This window comes from Drosophila suzukii, chromosome X (assembly GCF_043229965.1).
Source record: "Drosophila suzukii chromosome X, CBGP_Dsuzu_IsoJpt1.0, whole genome shotgun sequence".
Classification (NCBI taxonomy): Eukaryota; Metazoa; Arthropoda; class Insecta; order Diptera; family Drosophilidae; genus Drosophila; species Drosophila suzukii.
Window position 1 is genome coordinate 705,652 of NC_092084.1, and position 18,536 is coordinate 724,187.

The following is an 18,536-nucleotide window of genomic DNA, read 5'->3' on the forward strand; positions in this document are numbered from 1 at the left end:
ACTCCATCGCAGCTGCAGTTGCAGTTGCAGCTGCACTTCCACTACATGTTGCACCCCTGCCCACTTATTTCCACTCACCAGCCTTCCAAAAAGCCAATCCCCTTCACAAACAAAAGCCCTAGGGCAGAGGAAGAGTAAAAGACGCGGCTAAAATCAACGCAAGGCGCACTTTGAATTACAAATGATTTCGGGTAATTCCGGACTCGCAATACCATATAAATGCCAAAGCTATAGCCATGACCACGCCCCCACAGCAGCCCACCGTCCACGCCCCCATTTTAGCAGTAGCAATTTGCTAATTTCGAATGCACTTCGAAATGTTTGCCCAATTTGGTTGGCCAACATTTTAAAACATGACTTGACAATCATGCCGCGGGCGATGGCAAAAGGGGTGGGGCTTCAGTGGGGGTTGGATTTTCAGGGGGTTCCCGGGAGCTTAAGGGGCTGTGGACTAGTAACTGGTAACTTGTTAGGGGGCGTGGCAGGGACTTGTGACGTGACTGTGACTGCGCAGAAAGTTTTATTCATCAAGCTGATAGCGTCGAGCGTTGTTTAACAACAGCCAGGGGAGTAGGGCTAAAAAAAAGGGGCCGTGATAATGGAGAGGGGCTTGCCACGGGCGGGGGAAAGGCTGGCTCTAAAAGGATGAAGCGACAACAATTCTTGGGTCTAAACTTGTACACTGATAAAGAATAAATTGAGTTTGTTACAAAGACAAGGAAAATAAAGAGGCTTAACAAAATTAAATACATTTTAACTGCATACCTTTAGGCACCACTTTATGAGATTCGAAAACATTTCTAATGGATATCATTCCATAATATTATAAGTAATATTGGAATTCATCTTAACTGTTTTTTTTAATTTTACTTCTTTCTTTTAAATTCCTTTCCTTATAGTTTCTTTAATATTATATCCTTGATTGACTTAAAAGGTCGGGTAAATACTATTCTTATTTTAACCTTCAGTTCATTTCTTTTAGTGACTTTTATCCTATATATTTGGGATCTCTGTTGGGTGTGAGCGGTGCAGTGTATAACTGCCGGTCAAGAACGAGAGGGACAGGGCTATAAGAGTAGAAAGAGACAGAAGAGGACACAGGATGCTAGAAGGTTTGGGATAATTTACGCTTTAAAGTTTTGCATTTCTCTGATATTGTTGGAAATATAATTTTAATTAAATTCGAGAGTTTGCTCCCGTTCACCTTGACTGTCCATTGTGTGACCTCCTTGACCCACCCCCTAAAAAGCCCGGCCCCTTGAGTCCCCTGAAATACCCCCCTTTCGCCTGACACCGATAACACTTTTTAAAGTGGTTTAAGGTGGTGTGCAGCGTGTTGCAAGTTGCACACTGCACACTGTTCACTGCAACTCATCCTCAAGTTTAATTAAATGTATTGTATTTTCTATCCACCGTATATATATAGTATGTGCGTGCATTCTTTTCACACGCTTCATTTGCCTCTACTTCCCCCTTTCCCCGCCCCCTTCTCCGCCTTCGGAGATCGCCGCAAAAGTTTGCTCAACTTTTGCGTTTTGTTCCACATGCTTGGCGCACACTTCTCCAAACCACATAGTTCGGTGAGCTGGGTGGCGGTAAGGGGTTTTTGAGGGGGTACTTTCATCACTGCACAGGAGTACTGCACCGGTCAAAATAATAGATAGGTGACGCGCTACATTAAGAAGATAACATTTTATTTAATCAAGTATCGGCTAAACTATTGAGTTTAAGAGAATTAGATTCATAAACAAAAAACAAACTTACTATTTGATTATTACATTTCTTGCAGTTGTCAAATTTTTAAAACACAAGCGCATGGTTTCAGCCGTGTTCAGCAGGCGAGTTTTACTAATAATAGAAATAGTGTGCAATGAATAAGGAACATAGTCTTTTGAAATAAATCCGTTAGACGTGGACTTTGGACACCATTATAAGAGTTATTTCAAAGCCATAGCTGTTTTCAATCAATCAATTTTTTTTGTCAAAACGCTCTCACAAAAATGTTCGATATGCAGCAGCGGTCAAGTTGGTAGGAGCGGTGAATCCTACCAACTTGACCGCTGCTGCATATCGGAACTTTTTTGTGCGTTCGAGAGTGTGCCATGCATCGCGATGAGTTTTATGGTAGTCAACATGCAATTGTGCGATGCTCTTCACTTTTGCTAACTAACACGGAACATGGCAAATCCATTGGGGGTGCCCAGAAAAGCGAAATGGAGGTGGGGGAGGCCGTGGTCCAAAGGGGGCGTGGCGTGGCGGGCAGAAATAGGCTGTGCTGTTTGGCAAAAGTTTGCCAGCTGCGCCAAGTTCTAATGAGCAAATTCTTTCGGGCAACAAAAGTGAGTTGAGTTTGGGCTGGAATGAGAATGAAAATAAGAATGCGAAGAAGAAAGGCGTGCAGAATGTCGGGGAGAAAGGCGGGAGAATTCCTTGGCAATCCGAGCTATTGCCAACCAACTTTACTCTTCTTTTATTCTGGGAATTTTAAACAAGGCTCCTTTCAGGGCACTAAATTTTAAATATTCTTAAATATTATTCAAATTAGTTCGGCTCTTTACTTGTTTTCCACTTTGTACAATTTTATTTTTGATATTAAAAATACGAAATTGGTTTTTGCTTAACCCTTTTAATTGCATTTCTTCGGTTCCCTCTGTGAGTTAATTTCCTCTTTCCGCGTTGCAATGTCCTTATTGCAACGGCCACCTTAACTTTGTTATCTTCGGTTTCTTATCCTTGTCATTTCCTTGAGTTTGTTTCTGGAGGCCACACCTTTACGTTTCTTCAGCTTTCTTTTCCGGTTAATTTCCCATCATATTATTGCAGTAGCTTTCTTTTGCTTTTTTTTTCTGCCGAGGGCGGCATTTGCTCATTTTTTTTTGGCATCGCCTCCATGCAGCCACATACATAAATTCCATCTGTAATCTGTCTTATCTATTCCATTTATCTCTATTTATTACCGGTCTTTGCTCGCTTTCTACTTGACATTCTTTGGCTGGTTCTTCTTACCCTTTCACTGGATTCTTCGCTTTCTCCGCAGCCCCTGCTCCGCCGCTCGATGGTCTTTAATCTGCTCCTTCATCGCTGATAGTTCCGTTCATTCCATTTTAATTCGTTTCTCATAAAAAATGTCTTACTTTAAATCCCACCCCCCATTTTCGCGACTCCCGACTCCTTTCGCCATCCCTTAACCCATCTTCCAGCAGATTTTCCAGCCTGTCCTCGCCCCTCGCTCGAGTCCTTGCTTTTCATTGTATCTGGATGAACTTCTTTACGGTTGCTTCTTCAACTTTCCTGCGCTTATCGCCCATCTGCCACCCCCTGAAGCAGCACCACCTCCTCACCTACCACCTACCACCTCCTCACCTACCACCCCCACCTTCCACCCCCTCGTTGGCCTTTCACTCGCTTTCATTTCAGCTTGTCTAGCAGCAATCCACTTGAAGGATGCCACAATCTTTCGTCTGCTCCCGCTGATTCTGATGCTGATGATGCGTCTTCATCCGCGTCCTCATCTTTGTCTCGTCCTTGGTCCTGGTCCTCTTCTTGGTCCTGACCAGGAGCAACATCAGCATCGGTACGCACTGGGAAAAAGTTTTCAAAAAGAAAAGGGCACTTCAGAAAAATATCAATATCATGTTGAATATCATCATTTTTATAGCGTTATTTGTTAGGGGATATTAGGTTTTCCTTATTTTTTCAAACTGATCTTTGGTAAAAGTATTCAACATTTATATTTCTTTAAAATCTATTACACTTTGCTCACTTTTTTCGCTGTGTAACTTGAGAATGGCCCGCATCGGCATCAAACCACAACAAATTGCAAAAAACATTTCCATGCGACTTACTTACATTTCTTTGTGGCTCCTGCGAGCTGTCTGAAGTCTGTGCTTTGGTTGCCAGTGCTCCAGATCCTTGCGGATCCTGCCATCCTACCATCCTGCCACACTTGTCTGCCCCACTTAATGCCTATTTATTGCCCCTTTAATCTGCTGCCAGCGAGGAGGAATCGGCTAAACTGGAATCCGAGTTTGGAGGCCGGGGATTCGGAACATCGGGGCATCGGGGCATATAGAATCGGCCATCGTGAGTCGGGAATCGGGGGGCATCGAGGCATTCAAGTGAACGGACGAAGCTGGGAATCGCCTCGCTTGGAATTGAATCTTCAGCATGCGGTGTTCGACAATTTAACAATTATGCTAAGCACCAGCAGCAGCCCACAGACAAGCTCACATGTGTGCACACAAGTGCAAACAATTATCTAATTGATTTTGGTATTACAAAATTTGCCCGAAATTCGATTCGAAATCATTTGAATTAACAGTTAAACGATTGCATATCTCCAACAATACACAAGCAAAAATATCCATTTCGGAAAGTTTGGAACAAAAGAAAAGCCCTGGCCTTTTAAAAAAGTTACTTCAAAAGCCGGAATTGGAAGTGAAAATAAGGTTTAAAGATCAGGTCTACATACCACTAAAGTCCAATATAATGCATAAAAATAATATATAATACTATAAAAATATCCTCTTTTTTCTGAGCATGTACTCAGGATTGCCTTTCCTACCTACAACGATGTAATTATGGTTGAACTGGTGCGAAATAATTTTGTTGCAATTTATTTAATAAACTGCGACGATTCACCAAATCGAATGCTGGTTTAAGATGCAATTCTACCGCCGATTTTCACTCGTTGCCCGAGATGATTCGACAATTTCATTAAAATGTTGCACACAACTTAAGTGGAAGTAGGGTGTGGTGGTAAAATGGGGGTGGCATTAAGGGGCTGCCGTGCCAAGGAAAAAACCAATATCAAATATTTAAGCACTTCAAATTGCTCGTTTGCACTTGCCAAAATAACTACGCAAAATTCAAGACGACGACGATGAAGCTGGCGCTCAAGATGAAGATGGAGACGGAGACGGAGATGATGAAGAAGTTTAAGTGGAAGACGTTAAAAGAGCTTTGAGCCGGGAGGAGGAAATCCAGCATGTATACTTCCAGTGGGCTTGCCTTGAATGCATATTCTTGGGCTAAATTTGGCAATATATTCTCGGCTTTACAGCTGACTAATTCCGAAGGTTAGCAGGTGAAAATTCATAAAGTTTTTAAGCTTCAAGGAAGTGGAGTAGCAAGTTTTATATTCGACTTTGGACACATCCTTTATCGAGACTTTTTTGTTAGACGTAGGGGCGTTGTGTGGGGATGTTTAATCTTTGCTATCTATCTAATTTAATTTCCTATTGTCCGCTTCTGTGGGTGTAGTAAAGTACGTATTTCTAAAAATGATTAAGATTTCCTTCTAACAATCGTATCTTTTAGTTACATTTATAGGAAGTTGACAGAACTGCGGATTTTAAGTGGCTGGTGGGGTTACTAGGTGAAAAGTTGGCGCAAACATGGGGGCCCGCACACGCACGACGCACGAAGGACGAAGGATTCTCTGTTTCTGCTTCTGGCGGCTGCTCCTCCTTATCCTTCGGTGGTTGCCAAGCAGTTGACTCTGTTGCTGGCATTATCAAAAATTTTAAGTTTGCCATTATATTATATTTCCTTCAGTTGCAAATTAAAACCCCTCAAGTGCAGCTGGTCTCTGGCGGCGTATAGATGCGCTGCGACAATGGCAACGGCATTATCATATTTTTTAGACTACCCAACAGTTCATTTAAAAATTAACTTTACCGTGATTCCTGGAGTATTATCACAGGTTTTTGAATAGAATTTTATTATAAGTTAACAACCTCAGTCACGAACACCATCCGCTGAATTAAAGACATGGCGGCGGTTGAAGTCCGACACAACCATCTCGATGGCCTGATCCTGCGGCAAGTCGGGATGCTCAGAACGGTCCTCATACAAGTAGTGCACTGACGCCGAGCCCATGCTCTCATTCACGGACGTCAAGACAATGGCGTACTGGGTGCCAAGTGCTGCGAGCTCCTCCAGACTGGAGAGCGGTTCGTTATCATCCATTGCGATCGGCGAGCGAACTTCCGTGCACAGTCCCTTGGCGATGAGGCGATCCCGGATGCGCATAGCACCTCGGAAGCCTTGGAGATCCATGGCTATGATCTCGCAGTCGGCAATCAGATCCTGCCCCGAAGAGTCGGCCTCGGCGACGAGCACATCCTCCCCGAACCGTCTGGGGTCATATCCATGTTCCTCCATAGATTGAAAGGTGGCGCTGTGGACAGTCAGGGTTTTGGCCTTGAATCGCGACTGGTGCAGAGCCAGAATAGCTACATATGTTGGCTTGTCTTTCGCTCTCGAACTGAACGAAACCAAACGTCTCCTCAATCATTGTACCCAATACTTTTCCATAACGTGCACATAGCTGAGCAAGTTCCTTGCGGCTGCATGGCGGCAGGTTTCCTACGAAGATTCGACTGGTAAGATGGGTTGGTCCCCTGAGCAGCAAATATCGTTCGATCGGCGTATTGGACATGTTGAAAACTTTCACTCGAGCTTGTCAAACGTGAAATAGTTTCCATTGACACGTGCGACTAGAGATTAACCTTTCTCAGTGTTGGAAAATGTTGTTGCGATAGTATCAGATAACGTTGACAACCCTGTACCATACTCACGGTACCTATTATTAACTTTGAAAATTATATTAATACTCTCCTTTTCTTGTGGAACTGGTTAACTATTGGTTTTAAAAGGTCGTTCCTTGAGTTATGAAAATGTTTGGTGCATTTTCAATAATCCCGTGCTTGTTAAATAAATAAGTATTCGTCTGGTGTAGCTTTGAAGGATGAATACACTTTCTTTTCTTTTAAATATAAAAATAATGGTATTTCAGGCAAATTGCCCGACTGTGGGTGGTAATGATTCCGGAAATACGTTAGTTGAACGGAACAAAAATTTTTTGGCTCTAAAATTTTCATATCTTAGAACCATTAAAAATACTTCGTTGGGCGACAACATATTTATAAGTAACATTGAAGCGATCTGACCATTTTCGGAAAAACACTATTGTAAGGTAATTGTGTTCGAAGCTTTTTGAAGTGTTTTATTTAAGTATTCTTAAAACTATATACTAAAATAAAAATTAAAAACAATTCTTTTAGCGGTACAAGTTTTTAACGAAAAGTTTATAAATTGGCATTTTTCGTATGCATATCGATCAATCCAAGTTTGTTCCGGTGCGTCATAAGTGCATATTATTTAATCATTTTTCGCTGTGTACCCTTAACAACACATCTCTGCGCCAGCATGGTTTATTTAACAAGAACAGAACTCAGGACTCAGACTCAGTCGGCCTGAGTTGCAGTCTCAGATGAAGCTAAAGAATCGGAGTCCTGCTCGTTTAAATGACCCACTTTCTGGTCTTTGGCTAAGGCAGAGCGTCGCCAGCTAGAAAAGGACGAAGGAAGCCCCCAAAGAAATCAAATGGAAGAGTTGTGCTACACAAAGCGAAAGGCATCAGGATGAGATGAGCCAACGACCAGATGGAATAAAGGCCAACAGACGACGGCCGAACACGAGGGACTGCCGAAGGCATTCGGATTTGCTGCGTGAGTGTGGGTGAGTGAGTGGCAGGATAATGTGAGTGTGCAGATGAAGGAGCAATGAGTGGAAGCTCCGCTGCAAGGACTCTGTGGTGAGTTTGGCTCTCGCTCTGTTTTCTGCCCGAAAAGAGCGCGAAGCTTCAAGCCTGGCTTAAGGACGATATTGCCAAGTTTCTATCAAGGGTTATTTAAAGCTAAAATATCACAGTTATTTTTGAAACAAAACACAAAGTACTCATGGTTATCAAGGACTTTAGAATTAGAATGTTAAAAACAATGTTATTTATTGTATATAATTTATTAAAATAATTTTTTGTTTCGGTATTTTAAGTTAATACAACGTAGTATGCAATAAGATCATTGGTGTTTTTTGCGGTACTTTAATATCGGTCAAATATATCGGATATCGCAAGCCAAAACTTTTAACAACACTTTTAAAAATATATCGGTGTATTTATGAGTGCTCCTTGGACACTTTATGTTCCCCATACTTTTTCAATATTCTAAGCTTCGTGGGCTTGACTTTTCCACTTGGCGTTGGTTTCGGATTTGGATTCCAGCGGGGGATGATCCGTGTTGTCTTGGCCCTTGTGCCTTAACCCCTCCGCTCTGTCCCTTAACCCTTGCTGGCCCACTGGCACACGGACATTACAATTGTAAGCATCAGTGTATGCGCTTGTATCTCTTCCTCTGAGTGTGTGCGTATAATATGGCATTGTGTGCGTGTCAGTGAGTGTGTCTGTGTGTGGCGCGTGTTTGTGTTTCTAAGTTCGTTTGCTGCTGCTTCAGCTTCTGTTCCTTGCACTTGAAGAAAACCCCCTGCTAAAGGAGTACATTTTTGGAATTTCAAATGTTCTGTGAACTTATCATAATTCAGCGAATAATTGTTTTTAACCAAGTAAAGCGGAATAGTTGAGGGGTTTTTAAGAGGGTGCTTCAGATACCCCTTCCTTGGGCATTAGTAAACGAACTTTTGAGTTTAATCTCTATTTGAATACTCTTTCATAATATTTTAAAATTATTTGGATACTCTTTCATAATATTTTAAAATTATCTTAGACCTATATACACCAGTTGTCTTAAAGAGCTTTGACCAATTCTGACCGTTTAAATCAACATTTTCGCTGAGCGTAGTCCTGCTAACAACTCAGCGTTAAAGTTTCTGCGGTAATGGCGCTCTGGGACGTCGACGGATGGACTGATGGACTGTCACGGGGCTGGTGGAGGTGGAAAAGTGGGCGGTACGATGGGATTGTTCCTCGGATCCTGGTATCCCGGCATCCCGGCATTTCGGGCACAAGGAGGAGGAACATCAGCCCATTAGGCGAGTGCGTATTACTTATGTAGCCTGTTAACTTGCCCCTCGATTGTTTGCCCTTTCCCGCAGCTGCATGAAATGTATACGTATATATTTTTTCTTCTGCTCCCGACTTTCTCTAGTGCCCCTCGTTGTTCTCCGCTCGTGGAATAATTTTAATTGAAATTACGAAAAAGCAAAATTACACGCCGCCCCAAAAACCAGCAGCCAAAAGGGCGGTCTAGATGGCAGACATATCCACGTATTTATATACCCACGTACATATACATACATGTCGGACTAGTACGGCCTAGTCCATGGACTCTCGCCTGAATTATCATTTTAAATCATTTTGCGTGCGACCACAAAAGTATGCAAATAAAATGCCGCAATACATTTTCGGGCCATTTACAGGGTACCACAAAATGGGAGTGACCAGCATATAAGCCACCAAAATCCGCTCATGGCGCCGACTGCATATTTGTTTTAGGCAGCAGAAGGGCAAACAATTCATGATTTCCATCTCCGCCGCCCAATTGGGATGCGAAACTTTAAAGCAGTCATAAAATGGGACCCTTGGGATTTCTCGTTCCTCCAATTACTATTACTATCTGAATTTTGAAACTTTTAAATGGTTCGCATCTTTGGGTTTGATATTAAAATATATATTATTTGAAAGTCAATAAATACTTTTTCTTGTTAATTTTTCAATAAAATCCTTAACTTTCTGTATTTTATAAAAATATATTAATAAATTCTTTTGGCTTGAATCATAGCCCACGCTAGCCGTTTGCTTAACCATGAACTTCTTCCTCGCCTTCCCCATTTTTTTTAGACTGCCGTAGTTCCGTTGGCTGTCCGTTGTCCGTTAGTACCACTGTCCGTCCGTTTGTCTGGGCTCTTCCATCTTGTTCTTTGTTTTTATACGGCCGCTTTGTTTTTGTTTTGCTTTTATTATGAAAATTATTTCGTGCATTCTGGCCTATAAAGAGAGCCGGGCCGTAAAAAAGGCGGCACTCGGAATGAAAATCGCATGGCAACTAGACCAGAGACCAGAGATCGTTCGCTTTTACAGCGAGTGCGGTGGGGCTGCGGGAAAAGGCAAAAAATGAACAACTCGAAGCTGAATAGAAAAAATGTATCACAAAATGGAAAGATAAAAATAAAATTAGTTTTAATAAAGTCAAAAAGCCACAGGAAGCGTGCTGCTGGGGAAGATGCCACAATGGAAGTTAAATTTGAAAAGCAAATGAAACAGTATGCGCAGAACAGGGGAATCGAATTAAATGTGGGCGATGAAAAACACACGCAGGAATTAAAACGCGAAAAACGGGAAAACTAGGAAAAAATAGCGACGGGTCTGTGGGATATTATTAAACAATGGCGGACATTATGAATGCGAATTACGTTGTCGTGGCGATGCCGAATTATGTGTTTGAGGCCACCCCGGAACCGGGAAAATTCACCCAAAGCAAACAGCGACAGAGGGCTCTTAATATTTAATTCACTTGTGTGACAGTAACTTTATAAATGCGATTTCTACATTTAATATATTACATATTGAAAAGGTCCCAGGAACGAAATGCAATATTTTAAAAGCAATCGGGATGGTTACAATAGCACTCAAGTACTGAGAATTGCACAAGGTTCATTTAAACTTTACCCCAGAGCCGCAAAGGTATCGAATTTCGAAGCCCAATAAATTGTGAGTTCGCTCGTGAGTTCCCAAGAAATGACAGTCATTTTATACAAAGTTTCGCTTTGGCCGAGGAAAGCAACTCATAAGCAGCTTAAAAGGGCAGAGCAGCTCCCAATTGGACAGAAATGGGCTGGCTAGAGAGGAATTTAACTTAAACGCCAGAAAGTATGCCACAAAAACGGAGCGCCAGATTCAAACGAACAGAGAAGCCGAAAAAGTGTCACGCTTTAAAGACTTCTCCAGTCGGCTGGATGTCTCAAATATCCCTAAAGTGATTTTGTCCAATCGATAAGGCAGGAGTCTCGAGGAGCCGGCATGATAAACGATTCCCTGATTAAACTAAAAGTGTTTACGGCGGGAAATAGATTTTTGCAATGGCCCTGAAAACACAGAACAGAAAAACAGGCAGGCTTTCATTTCAGCTGGCCATTCGGTGGGTAACCAACTAAAGAGTTCTTTTTCACATACCATCGATTGTCTGTCTGGCAAAGTGAATGACCGACTTGGAGCGGCAATGAGTTAGTGGATGAGACTAACTAACCGAAGCCTCTGTGGACCCTCTTGTTCACATATTTGTATATAACTAACTAGCTGGGCACACACCGCCGCACACATCAAGTCCGTGGAGTGCTCCACAAATAAGGAGGGAGCCATTCCGTTGGCCGTTGTTGTTTTCGTTTCGTTTCGTTACGTTCCGCCTCTGAGCTCTCTGTTCTGGGTTCTGGGTTCTGGGTTCTGGGCCTGAGTTCCCCGTCCTCTGCTCCACATCCACGCACATATCGCAGGTCCTCGCGTCCTACTCTTCTGCACTCGAAGAGTCCCAGCAGGGACTTTTCGGACGGCCATAATATGAAATATCATATTTCAAATCAATTGCCTCCGGGACACCTTTCAGAAATGCAGATCCTTCAGCCAGATATTGGAGCTTAGAAGGAAAGGAAATTGGTTGAAATGCAGATTATTAGAGAGTTAAACCGCTACGAAATCCCAACTAAATAGTATTTTCTCCAAGTGTTGGCCCATTTTTTGGCAGAGCTCTTGTCAATTTGGTTCCTGTTTACCCAAACTATTTTTGTTTTCCCAAAGCCATGTGTGTGTGTCTAGCTTTGTTACACTTCATATTTGTTGGCATTTGTCTATGACGGCAGCGACGTTCAAATTGAATGACCGGCATTCGATTAGGCCTGCGAAATAGGGGCGCGGATTGGGATCCTGGAGATGGCAGGCTGGAACAGGCGTGAAAAACCAGTCCGGGCGACACTTATCTGAGTTATTCTAATAAGACACAACTGCCACAAAAAGATCTCAACAGTTCAGAAAGGAGCAGGACATGAATACCCCGACAAATCCGCAGCCGTGCCAAAAGCAGTCGACACAGTGGACCAGTCCAGTGTCAAAAGGCGAATACACCCCGCGAAATCTAAGTGGATTAAGCTGAAGAAGTAAAGAAAGAAGTCTTTTTGAACAAATTTATTAAACTTCTGAGTTTTAAAAATATTGCTGCACACCTAAAATTACATTTAAACACGACCTTTAAACCGTAAAGAATTGTATGCCCCCCTCATATTTCTTTTAGCTGCTGTTTTTTTTTGTCTAACCTTTCCTTTGGGCACTTTTATAATTTAATAGGATTCCTAAAAAATTATCTTCACCTTTCCATATGGAAACTGTGTGTTTCCTCGATAGAGCCGCTTCTGAAGATTATTATCGAAAGATTGCCCCTTTAATAGCCTGTCTGAAATCGGTCTATAATATTTTAACAAATAAAGTTCGTTAAGTTGAATAGCTTCTGCTAATTTCAGCATGACATTTTTGTTATAGTGCAGACAAACGAGCACTTGTCTAGCTGAACACAGAGGGAAATTGGTTGGAACTCGAAGAAACTGCTTCTGTTTATTGGGCTCTCTGCCTTGGTTGTTTTGCTCAGTGTAGCGCTGAATGGGTGCTTGGCATTTATGGTGCGACTGCTCTGGAAAAAACTTTGTGCAACAATGGACTCAGTCCGCAAACTGGGGGCGAGGATCAGGAGGAGTTGGCGAAGTCCAGGCCATTTTGACTGCAGCACAAGCTGCTCCGGCGATTGTTGGCGGATTTAACGCAGTTCGCTTTATGGTCGCCAGTTGACTGCCGGAGTCAGGTTTCAGCCTTGTCCGCTGTCGTCTCCTGCACGGAGAAAAGAGCCGGCTGAAAAGTAAAACACAGGACTCCTATAGGTTTAAAACATTCTTGTACAGTCGGAGGCGAAGATAATATCGCAATCTATCAAAATATGTGCTCTGCAATCTTTTACAAAGGTGTCCAAAAGTATGCAGCAAACTGCCGGACTAACAATTTTAGACATCTGTATAAGCGATTTCACTGTGATTATTTGCCAGTGTGGTTATGGCTATTGCCAGTGGCCCAAGACGCCGAGGCGATGGCGAATCGGATTGGATCGGAACTGCTTAAGCTGGAACGGCTCTCAGTGGGCATTACGCTCCTCGTCGCCCAGTTCTCGCCGTCAGATGCAGTTAAGTATAGAATTATTAATAGCTGCACTGCTCCTGCTCTGGCCCCATTTACTTCTCAAACATGAATCTAAAGCGATTCGCCTCTTTAACCAGTTCTGCAGCATCCTCTTCTGGCAAAGTCCCACGAACCCGACTTTGGACTGCCTTTTGAACCTAAAGTGTTTGAGGTTTCTTTACCAAAGGACAAGCCTTTGCTTTTCTATTTCCAAAGACGTATCAAGGTTCTAGGAAAAATAAAACCGCGTCATGGAATCTGATTTTTTGAATTGAAGGCTAGTAGTAGGCTTAGTATCCCTGTTATTTTGTCGCCTATAATATTTGTCATTGAAAAATCTTTCACATTCATTCGTTGAACTGATTATCAATCATGTCTACTGCGAACATCTCTCGGATGCAGAGCGTAATCCTTGTGCAAAACCTACCGGATTGCAAACGCCATGAGCTGGAGGAACTATGCAAGCCCTTCGGTGAAATCCTGGGAACGATGGTGATGGGAAACGACGGGTTTGTGCAATTCGTATGTGAGGATCAAGCCGAGGACGCCATCGAGGCGCTGGACATGTCGACCTTTAAGTCAAATGTTCTTGCAGTCAGAAACGCATACTGGGAAAGTGTCTATGTTCCTCCTACCAAGAAGAAGCGCGTTGAGGAGGACATGCCAGAGGAGGTTCAGGCAGAGGGTGTGCACCAAGAACAGGAAGAAGACATGGAAATTGGATAAAGATGAGGGAAAGTTAGGGACGATTAAGATACACAGGACCAGGACGAAGATGAGGGAGAAGACCAGGACGATGACGAGGACTACTAGGCTTTCTCCATTTGCAAGCAGGCAAAGCATTTAGCAGATAGTTTTGGCTAATTCCCGTAATCGTGAAAATTCGAATAATAATAATAATTCTTAAAACTTTGCCCTCGAGTCTGCTTTAAACTTTGCCGCTGCCCGCGAAAACCCGGGCGATGGGCATCTCTCTTTGGGTTCCAAAGGCCAGATGGTATCTCTCTTGATCTATGGCGCTGGCCAGGATTGGATTGGCTTCGCTTGGCCCTCGGGCGGCTCTCCGTTTTATTTGGCTTTCAACTTTTGGGCCAACTCGCATTATACGCATAATAACGGTCAAATAATTATGGAGATTTCAACGTGGCCCACAGCACAATTGCATTGACAGGAAGGGGGAGGGGCCAGTGGGGGAAATGGGGGAAAGCTGCTCCTAGCAAAATGTTGATTATATATTTGGACGTAGTTTTAAGTGAAACAGTGAGACCCCTGCCCCTACTCCTCATAACTTAAGTCCGTTCCAAAGCAATTGCTACGTGCTCTGCGCAATGGAATTTTCTGTTTTCGCTCGTTGCTTTTTTCCGCATTATTTTATTTTGCGCTGGAGGAAACTTTAACTGCACCGGGCGAAAAGGGGGTATGAACCGCCCGCAGACTAGTAAAATTTGGTTCCCAATAAAACCAGAATTAAAAAGTAAACCCACAATACGACAATTTTAGTCTCGGATAAGAAGTAAAGTAATCTTTGTGTTGAAGTACCTGCCAATATAGGACTATTATTAGGGACACCACAGTTCGAAGGGGACTTTTATGGAACTTTTCCCCTTTTTTTTAAGTGTACGTACAATATAGTACGTACATGTGTGTATGGCTTGGCTATTAAATTTTCAGTTCAATGATTAACGAAATTTATGTTTCGGCTTACGTATAACTAGGTGCCCCTGTGTGTGTGTCGTTGTGCGTGTGTGTGTGAGTGTGAGTGTGGTTGTGTAGATGTGTAAGTGAGTGCGTGACGCCTTGAAGGTGCCGCTAACGATGCCCCAAGCGGAATGCCGGGTTCATGGGTTACCAGCCACTGCGACTTGCCACTCCTCAACTAAATTGCTCAAAGTCGATTTGTCCCGAGACCGATATCCTGCAGCAAATAAATGTTATATGAAGTGCGTTGGTAAGTGCGTAAATTAGATCCATGAGAGAGGAGGATGTTGGATTCAAATTCAATTTTGGATTCTCGATTAAAATTCTCGAACCCGAAAGCATATCCTGCAGCAAGTTAGTGTTATGTAGCAGGGGATAAATCATATTCATGCGCAGAAAATAAAATGTAAGGATCAATTTAACAAACGCATAGTAGCTTAGATATCACTTTTACCATTTCTTGGAAAAGAGCGAGATAGCGCTTTAAATACTCTGGGTAAGAGCGAGGTAACATTATTAGGTATAATTCTTATCGTTTCTTGAAAAAGAGCGAGAGAGCACCTAAAATACTCTGGGTACGAGCTTAACAGCAATAATCGAAGCTCCCTGGAATAGAATAGGAGAGCAATAGCAAGATAGCGATCGTATTCAAGTAATACGTATAATTGATACTGCTCTTCATCAAAATGATCATTAAGTCTTTGCAGATCTATACAGGTATACAGACCTAAATATTTTATTTATCCATTGAATATTTGCCGCATCAGTAAACCATCCAAGGAACCAGCCCTCTGTCGGGGTAAAGGGTTTTCCTAATTAACCATAACATATCATCATATCAGCACCGATAGTTCCCCAGTTCTCGCCGCATAAACGGCAAATGGGAGGCGCGTGCCTCGAAGGAAGCGAGAGGAGAGGAGGACTCTGATGGGCGGACATCGGGACAGAGGACCTTCCTGCCTCGAAGGATGCGGCTAGAGATGCGTCGCGACGTGTCGGAGGCTCATTAAATATGGATGTCTTGTACGGAGCAGCTGCGTGGCGAGGTCCTGAGCCCGAGCCATTCAATTAAGGCGCATTTTGTTGCCTCTCTAATCTGTTTGAAATATTGACCATGCGCAAAATGGTGTCAGCCGGGCCCAAACTGAAACTGAAAAGGAAAAGCTCTCGCAGGAGGAGTTGAAGTGAAGTTGGAGTGGATGCAGCGCCAAAGCAAATATGTTCAGGCATGCAAAATAATGAAGTTGAAGCGTAATTAATTTTCAGTTTGTGCTGTGCCGTGCTGTGCTCGGCCAAAACGGGTTCAAGATCCCCCGGGAACTAGTTCACACATTTAAGGCCAAAATCCTGGGGGCACTTTTGCTTAAAGTGCTCAAACAGGACGATGGTTAAGTGAAATATTAATGGATCCACTCAGTTTTAAAATATTCTGCTCAAAGGTGCTCGCAAATAGTTTGGCATAACTGCGAGCTATTTTCGCTTCCCTGATATTCAAAATTAAATCCATTTTAGATTATAATCAACTCAGCTTTATTTGACGATGGTCCGCCTAATGAATTAAATTAATGTTTCGGTTTCTTATTTGCTCGCTCGCATTTAAGCACAATTTATTTGCGACTCGCAGCAGTATACTGTTGTTTTTGCGATTTGCGTTTGCGAAAATTATGCAAACTGAACATTAAATAAAGCTTAATATATCTTTCATAATTTTGATTTGCATTATTTATGAACTCATAAATGCATTTGCATGAACCTGATGAGCGAAAGAAAAAAGTTCTCAATAATTGTGCAAAATCATAAATAAGAATGGTTGTGCCAGCATTGAAAGGCAATATTATATTTGTTGCAAAAGGAATTTATTGATTTATTTGTCATCATTTTTGCAGTATTATTCATGAACTCGCAGTTAAATTGTATGGAATTTGTTTTTAGTGAATTGTCAGCATGATGAATCCAGAAATGCAATTGAAGGAATTTTCTTTGGTACATGCGATAGTACGGCATTGCAGCAATTATTTTGGATCCCTAATTAAAAGAGCTCAGTCAAGTGAATATTTATTAAATTTTATTTAAGCTTTTTTTTTGAATTCTTTATATTGATCAAACAAGATTAATGATTAATTTGAATAAGAGGTTTATCACTCCTGGAAAGGGATGATTATACATTTCAGAGGCTGGAAATACCCCAGTATTTTCGCAAAGCCTCTGTAAACACTTCCACACTTCTCCAATTGAAAAACAAGCTTAGTTTGCTTCTGTGAGTGCAAAGTTTCCCGGAGCAATCTGACTTTTGGTATGCGGATTAGCCCAATTTCCTCCGCTCCTCTGGGGAAACCAGTTGTTTCCACCTGGATCGGTGGTGCGTGTGGGATGTCAAGCTGTTCGGACAGAGGCTATAACCCGTTTAAATCTCGGGCCTCTGCCACGCCCCCTTTCATCAGGACTCCTTTTTTGGGCCAGTTGACTTACTTTGTTCAATGCCAAACAAACAGCCCAGGAAGAGAGGGAAAGCACAGGGAAAAGGAATTTTCTTGGCAGTAAGTTGAATGTTTTTGCTGCCGGACGGGGTCCAGTGCATTGTGTGTGCAAAAAAAGAGAAGAGCCTGGCGACTTCATATAGCAACTAAGAGAGAGTCAGGCTATATACTATGGTCAGTATGTATTAGGCAGATAAGGGTGGTCCAATCAATCTGAATGTTTAGTTTAGGTCACAAAGTTAGGCTTAGTTAAGTGATTAGTTAAGTGATTAAAAATAGTAATATACATTTTCTGTTTTCAATTTATTTCCTTTCTTATACTTAGTCAAAACAATAACCTGCATAAAAGTGTGGAATATATTTAAAATAGTCCTTGTTTTGACTTGCTTTCTAAGGTACAAAAAGTATATATAGTTATAATTATATCCCAAAAGATACATTTTTGAAGTTGGTATAGCTTAAAATAAGCCGGTCAATTAATTTCGCTCGTGCCAAAAAGGAGCCACCCTTTCGTATACATAAAGATACTTGCATATATATAAAATTTCACACAGATATATATGTGCTGGGTTGGGTGCACATAAAAAGCCGTTTTTCTATGTCAGCTGCATTTCGGTGTGTGTTACAGTTTGGCGATGCGATGCGATGAGGGGCTGGGGTCAGAGGGACAGGTCAGAGGTCGGAGCGGAGATTGAGGTGCTCTGTGACACCGACGACCCCCAGAAAATGCCGGGGAAATCCCCCGCCCGCCGACCCACAAAACGGACGACAAACCGAATTCGTTGTCGTTGTCGCGATAGGAAAAGCTTTTTTCAATTGTTTCCGTTTCGAGGTCATGACAAATGCATTCTCTTTACTTCTTCGCTCCAGCTTGTTGTTTTTTTCTTTTTTTGTCATCTCATGCGCAGATTTTCGAGGCAAACAAGCGACGGGCGGCAATGAACTATAACCCCGATCTCCCTCCAACGCACCACGCCCACCACGTATATGTGCGCTGTGTGTCACTTTTTGTCTTTAATGTCGAGACCTCAATAAAAATTGCTTACCTTTTTGAAGAGACAACGGAAAAAAGAGAAAGGGAGAGGGAGAGGCGAACCGAGAGAAAGCAGGTGAAAGCAAGGGGTGATGGGTAGAAAGGGGGTGGGCGGTTGGGATGGAGATGACAACAATGCGTAATAAAACCAACAAGCGTGCACCGAAAAGCAACAAACAATAACTCCCTGTGGCTCCATTAAAAAGTCGACGGTCGAATGCTCTCAAAATAGCTGCCTTAAGAACGAACGAATATAGAAATGAAACCCATATTTTAATCCTACCACAACTTTACCAAGCAGCGTTAACACTAATCTCAA

General features: G+C 42.4%; 2 protein-coding genes across 2 annotated transcripts; one reads left to right on the forward strand and one right to left on the reverse strand.

Annotated features, from left to right (window-relative positions):
* Window positions 1-5,739: 5,739 nt before the first annotated feature.
* On the reverse strand, window positions 5,740-6,442 carry LOC139353338 (uncharacterized). Its single transcript, XM_070997241.1, has 2 exons — window positions 6,311-6,442; window positions 5,740-6,216 (listed from the first exon to the last, which is right to left on the reverse strand). Exons 1-2 carry the CDS (start codon window positions 6,440-6,442, stop codon window positions 5,740-5,742), a joined length of 609 nt encoding a protein of 202 aa, XP_070853342.1.
* Window positions 6,443-13,381: 6,939 nt separating this feature from the next.
* On the forward strand, window positions 13,382-13,735 carry LOC136117356 (uncharacterized). The gene has a single exon (XM_065868148.2). The coding sequence runs from the start codon at window positions 13,382-13,384 to the stop codon at window positions 13,733-13,735; it is 354 nt and encodes a 117-aa protein (XP_065724220.2).
* The last annotated feature ends 4,801 nt before the right edge of the window (window positions 13,736-18,536 follow it).

Bases quoted from the DNA above. Each gene is read 5' to 3' on its own strand.
- LOC139353338 (XM_070997241.1), bottom strand. From the start codon at position 6,442: ATGTCCAATACGCCGATCGAACGATATTTGCTGCTCAGGGGACCAACC. The intron at 6,217-6,310 runs GTATTGGGTACA...GCTCTGCACCAG, and splicing joins TATGTGCACGTTATGGAAAA to TCGCGATTCAAGGCCAAAAC.
- LOC136117356 (XM_065868148.2), top strand. From the start codon at position 13,382: ATGTCTACTGCGAACATCTCTCGGATGCAGAGCGTAATCCTTGTGCAA.